The sequence below is a fragment of the Epinephelus fuscoguttatus genome, linkage group LG5 (genome assembly GCF_011397635.1).
Source record: "Epinephelus fuscoguttatus linkage group LG5, E.fuscoguttatus.final_Chr_v1".
In the NCBI taxonomy this organism is placed as follows: Eukaryota; Metazoa; Chordata; class Actinopteri; order Perciformes; family Serranidae; genus Epinephelus; species Epinephelus fuscoguttatus.
This window is the reverse complement of record NC_064756.1, coordinates 22,757,510-22,764,045: the sequence shown is the minus strand read 5'-3', so window position 1 is coordinate 22,764,045 and position 6,536 is coordinate 22,757,510. Positions and strand designations below refer to the sequence as shown.

At 42.6% G+C, this 6,536-nt stretch overlaps 1 protein-coding gene across 1 annotated transcript in view; it reads left to right on the top strand.

The window, feature by feature from the left end:
• The first annotated feature begins 277 nt into the window (after positions 1-277).
• slc1a5 (solute carrier family 1 member 5) overlaps positions 278-6,536 on the top strand; it is a 10,374-nt gene continuing 4,115 nt past the window's right edge. Inside the window, exons 1-3 of the mRNA XM_049575912.1 lie at positions 278-971; positions 6,305-6,347; positions 6,470-6,536. The exon at positions 6,470-6,536 is cut by the window's right edge and continues 2 nt beyond it. Of these exons, the coding sequence (XP_049431869.1) occupies positions 433-971; positions 6,305-6,347; positions 6,470-6,536 (649 nt within the window). The 5' untranslated portion in view covers positions 278-432. The remainder of the gene's footprint in view (positions 972-6,304; positions 6,348-6,469) is intronic.

The window sequence follows — 6,536 nt, the reverse complement described above, 5'->3', positions numbered from 1 at the left end:
ATAAACAGTAAAACATGAACCTGACCAACAAGGCCTTCCTGTCATGTTTGTAACCTACCTGTCCACATTACCCAAACTTCAACAATCTTGTGTATGGTATGATGAGCATGATATTGTGTTCAACCTAAAATAAGACACACAAAGCCTTAAAAGAAGGATGCCTGATCGTATTTGCATTTGAATGAATGTAATGGAACAGTTGAAAAAATTAAATAGTCTTTTTAAGCACGCCCAGTTCACACGTGACAGGGACGGGGCGTGTATTGTCTGGTTATAAGTAGGCGACACTGTGAGTAACAGGAGCATCGTGTACTCGTGCGGGGAAGCCGTCGGCGTGTGGCGACACTACTTAAAGGTACTCTCACTACAGATTTTTTTAGAGAAGTATTTGTGCTTTTAGGATAATTTCCATAGTAACTTTTAACGCGCACAATGGCTGAGAAGATGGACATGGAGAAAGGCAGGGCAGCTAACGGCGAGGCGCACCTCGATGAGCAGCTGGCCAACGGCACCAACGGCCCCAAGAAGGGCAGCAAGGAGCCACTGGCCCAGCGGGTGAAGAGGATAGTGATGGCCAACTTGCTGGTGATCCTCACCGTGGCCGGGGTCATCATCGGTGTTTTTATTGGACTCGCTGTGCGCAACGCGGACCTCACCAGGACCCAGATCATCTACGTCGGTTTCCCCGGTGAGCTGCTCATTAGATTGCTGAAAATGATCATCATCCCCCTGGTAGTGTGCAGTCTGGTGTCCGGGGCTGCCAGCATCGACCCCAAAGCCCTGGGCAAACTTGGTGGCTGGGCTATGCTCTTCTTCCTGGTCACCACCTTAATTGCGTCCTCCATCGGGGTTGTGATGGCTTACATCCTGACACCGGGGTTGGGTTCCATGTCCAAACCCAAGATCCAAGGCTTGGATGACGACGTGCCTGCCGCCAAAGAAGTCATAGACTCCTTCTTAGATTTGATCAGGTGAGTGAATCCCCTCATACAGTCTCACCTGCTGAGCCCACAAACTCTTTAGAAGTAATTATGATGGCTGTGTTCATCAGCGCCTTCCCGCGGGTACACGTTGCCAAAGTGAGATACAGTAGCTCTCAGGAAAAGATACAAGTCCCTTTTTACCTTCTGTCCCGTCTGGTAACCTTTATTTTTACAACACTTAAAGGGAAAATAACTTTAACAGTGGGGTAGTAGTCAAATGAGACCCTTGGCTCAGTCCACCATCAGGTAGACACGCTGTGGTGCTGTAATGACAACAGGCAGTTGCGTCAGCTGAGCTGTGGCCGGTAACTCCCAGGGACAGAGCGCCGGTTGCCACCGACTATTTAATGAAACCAACACAATCCTTTTCACATTTAAAATAATTAAACTTAAATTACTATTCTGTTTTCACACTATTGCCTTCGTGATATTGACACAAAACTGCTCAGTGAGAAACATACTCTTAGCTCCCCAAAAGGCACTAACATGTGCGTAACACCTTGAGAGACGAGTGGTTACACTCTTCCTGTCGGGACTGTCCCGTCTGTGACAATAAAACCACCACAACTCTGCTTTTAGTTTTACTCTAAGTAAGAACTGCTTCACCATGACTTCAGAGAATGTTACTTTTTTTTTATGAATTGACAACCGGATGTGCGTCGTGGGCCACATTTTTTGTCCAGGCTGATGCGCAGACACGTGGAAGAAAGAAATGTGGTGTAACATGTCTGAGGTCACAAGGCTGTCTAAGTGTCCTCCAACATGCAGGCCTTTTGGCACGGTGTGTTCTCCACTGTACAGCTCTAAACGTATCGGATGGAAATTAGTCTTTTTTTATCTGCGTGTCACATTCATGGGGCATTCATGAGACCTGTGCCATCTCATCTATACTGAGGAGTAAAGGGAAGCAGGGTGCCCATAGTTGGCTAACAATTGACTCAGAGCCTGAAATAGAGAGATGTGAACATCTTTTGACACATTCTCATGTATTCAGTGTCTTACACAACTACTTCCACCCTCTTTTACCCCAAAAGCAAAGATAGCATGATGGTATTGCTTATCAGGGCGGCTAAGCTGTGAAGGTAAATTGAATTGAACTTCTGTGTACACATTGCCACACACTGTGATGTGAGCTGAAGCGGCCGGTTCCCTTACAAAGACAGGAAAGTGGACTGTATTTAGCATAAACACACTCCTTTGTGTTTAATGGGAATGTGTGATCTCTCTTTAACAGTCCATTATCAGCTAATTTGATGCCTTCAAACAATTTTCCGTTTCTGCAGAGAGATTGGAACTTTCACTGTTCACATGCAGTCTTTTTATGCTTGGGACTCTGTTGCATAATTTTGTCTGGTTAGTTTGAACATTCTTTGGAGCGTTCAGAGCTGCTTTCCATTTTCCAACCTCTCTCCTTCTTCTCCTCAAAGAGTTTGTCCTGGCAACCCCCTCCTTGAAACATCTCATGCTGTCCACTGCCAGATTAGACATGCAAGAGTAACAGGGCAAAACCTAACCACTCGCAGATGATCACTTTTACCCCCCCTTGTTTTCAAATCTGAGGCAGACACATGCTGGTATTCAAGTTAGAACACAATGTTCTGGTTTTGCAAAACTCAGATGGGCTATTTGGCATTTTGTCTGACTCTGTTCATGTTTAACGATGAGGATGTAAACTCATAATGTAGAGCAGATTTACCCCAAGAATCAGTGCAGCAGTTGTTGTTAACTGATGCTCCTGAATGCAACATGTCAGATGCACCATGTTCAGATTTGTTTACTGTAGCTGGCTGCTGTTTTGAAGAAAAAGCTCAGTAAAGTAATGTTTATCTCGTGCAGGATAAAAGCTCACACGCACACACACACACACACACACACGCTATCCTAATAGGACAGCAGGCGAAACCTGTGCCTCTCATTAGAGCGAGCCCTCTCAGTTGGTGTCCCAGTTAGTTTTGACAACAAAGACAGTGTGGGACTGTGACACAAGAGCTGCTCATTACAGCGTAAAATTGGCCTGGTCATTGTTCACAGACACAAACTCTATTGAATTATGCTCTGTCATTGTCCACACAGTACAGTAAAAGACCACATGTCAGCGTAGGGGTGTATGTGATGTGTTAAACCCTGGCTGGAGTCACTCCTACACATCCTTATTGACGTTTCCCATCCCCCGCCTTTGTTTGGTCTCCCACTTAGAACAATATGGTCCACATTCACAGGTGACGGATATGAGTTGGTGCTAACGTCACCTGTGAATTTGACTACATGCTGTTTTTGCCCGAGGTTACAGGAAGTTAGTGACATTACATACCGATTGTGTGGCACAAAGTATTTCCTCAAAGAGGTTCACGCATTGCCTGCTTTTATCCCAAGTACCTGTGGTGTTAGACTGTGTTGGATCCCTTTTTATCCTTTATTTTTAGTATTTTTCATCTTATGGATCCAAGCTCAACATTGCCATCTCAGCTAAAGTCAAGTAGTTTTCTTTTTCAGCTTTCTAGTAAATTAAGGTGGAATTTCCTCTTTTTTAAAGGTCATATGTAGGATTTAGGGACATATATTGAAATAACACAAATATAGACACAATATAATATAATTTGCGTGCTTTCTTAGTGTATAATCACCTGAAAATAAGAATTGTTATGTTTTCGTTACCTTAGAAGGAGCTGTTTATATCTACATAGGAATTGGGATGTCCACAGAGTCCGTCATTTTGTGCCACCATATTTTTTACAGTAGCCCAGAATGGACATTCGCATTTTTGCATCAGCCAGAAAGCGTCCCTCTCAACAAACAGAGTGTCCACAAAACACTGATGAAACTGCTCTATTCATTGTTTCTACCACGGGGTCTGTTTGTTTTGGAGAGGAGGAGACCTCTGTGGATAATCCAGCTCCTGCTAAAAAAAACCTCCTGAACAATGAACACTGAAGGAATTCTAACTGGGAAAAGTTTCAGCTGGTTGCAATCTACAATCCACACCTATATGCCACTAAGGGTGCTTTCAGACCTGCCCTGTTTGGTTCGGTTCAATTGAACTCAAGTTTGTTTAAACGTTTTGTTTACTTCCTGGATTTTTCCTGCATGGAAATTCTGACCAATCAAGAGCAGCTTTCTCGCGCAGGGCATTTTATTTGGTCCACTTGTAAACGCTGCTGTGAGAACATGAACCAACTCTAGGTTGAAACTAAATTAGTCCCTGATTTGGACCGATGCAAGACAACTGAAAATCTTGCACACTGTTCCTTTTTAAATAAGCTGCTTTACCTTTCAAACTCCTGATGTTACATTTTAAGGAATGCCTCGTCAGTGTTGCTGACAACAGAACATTTTTTAGCAGGTAGCTAAACATACGGAACAATAGACACAAAGCTGTGAACATCTGATGGGTTTTAAACTTACTGAACGTTCCTAACTCATTATACTCAAACTTTAATCTCACTACTCTCCGGATCCCGTCTAAAACTGGCTCAATGTGAACAGAGTGGGAGCATTTTTAAATCCATCATTCGTTCCTTTAAAGACCTAGAGTCATTGTTGTAGGGTAGGAGGCGAAACATTTATTATTCTATGACATGCATGGAGTGCTACCTGCTTGTTGCCAGATCCTGGTGTAACAAGATGCTCGGAAGACGTCAGAGCAATTATCAGTAGCCCGCCATAAAAGAAACACGCACATGCACGCACGCACATATCTAATGATGTTTCACCTTGTGTGGATTGTTGTCATACCACTCTGATCATTATCTTTACCTGTGCTTAGTCACGTCTTTTTACGTTGTCAAAAATCATGTGTGTCTTACAGGATTTTACAATATGTACAGCGTCTGAGATCCTCTTCCAGAATCCCAATTTGAGCCAAAGAAAAACTCCACAAAACCAAAACGAGTAGAGCCTTTAGATATATTACTGAACATACCACTTATTTAGCATAGCAAGCATATTGGATGCAAAAGGAACACACACAAGGATGTTAACCTGTTCTGTGTTGACTAACTCGTTGTGTATTGTAGAAAGTAAACTGTAGGTGCTTCTTTGGAAAAGTAAAAACATGACGACTGGAGGAAGTGGAACCTTTGTGGCTGTCGGTGAATGCCTAAGAATAGTGCACACGTACATATCCTTTATTTAGAATTGGGGGTTTTTACCTGTTCAGTATAAAAAGGAAGGAAGTGTTTCTGCTCTGCGTTGTCAACTCTATGCAAAATTTAGGTCAATGCATAATGCAAAGCAATGCTGTGCTGCCTTTCCCAAACATCTAGGTCTTTTTGACACTGAAAAACTTGAGTCAGGAGGACACAACATGTTTTAAAGCCCTGTGTTATACATTGCGTGGTTGTCTGTGCATCAGGCTCCAATCCAGCAGTTTGTGAAGCTGTTCTAAAATTCATTAGGCCTAATTATACTAAATTGACACATATACAATAAAACAAGAGTTAATCTATTTGAATATCCAAATGAAGACTAATATTGACTTGAAAGCCCGACAGCCTCTTTGTCATGGCTTTTTGCTGCACAACCAGAAGCTGCATGCCGTCCTGTCTGTCCCACAGTCACATGATGTTTAATTCGGATGCATTATGGTTCCAGTGAAAGGGGAATGAATGGTTGGAAAGAGCTTGTGAAGTTAATTCCTTAATATACTCTAAATCCATTACATATAGGGGTATCGGGGACGCATGGGTTTCAGGAGTTCTTTAGAGATTTAATATGCAGCTCGACCTATATAGCAACGTGTGTGTGTACTTGTTAGCGGAGAATGAATAACACAACAGCAATTAGAAGTAGAGGGGGGGAGGAAAAAAAGGGGATTAATAGTTAAATTCTCTGAGCTATTTCCACATGATCGATCTTGTGATTCCTTCTGTTTGGGCTGTCACTGACACCCAGAGGGTGTAGCTAGCCACTGTCTCTACAATAGACAGAAATAACTAGGTTTTTTTTTTTTTTCAAAGTGAGGCTATAAGGTAGGACTCTTATGTGGCACGCAAACATTTCAGACTTAGAAACATGTATGAACTCAACAGAGTTCAGTCTATGGCTGTGCAATGTGTTTGCCTTGTAGCAATGTGTCCTTGCTTCGTGTGTCCTTTCTCATAAGCGGTCAGGGTTGTTTCATGCAGTTGTGTGTGCCGATAGAGAAAAAACAAACAAACAAGGCCTAAGCATTTGCATTGTGTTGTGCCGTTCGGTTTCCAAGCATGTAATTTATCCCCTTCCAATCACAACCACATGTTTTTTTTGTTGGGATTTCCCAAGGCCTCTAGTAAACACTTGGAAGTGTTGTTTAGTTGTTGTGTTTTTTTTTTTTCTTTCTACAGGAACATCTTTCCCTCCAACCTGGTGGCTGCTGCCTTTCAATCAGTAAGCACCTCAATTCTATAATTTTACATAATTAAGGTCTGAAATAGTATAAAGGAAATACTGGATAAGATGTCTGGGTGTAACAAATTAACTAACTGGGCAAAACTGTCTTTCCCATCCAGTATGCAACCAGCTACAAGCTGGTAACCAGGAATGGCACAGATGGAAACCTTAATATCACAGTGGAGA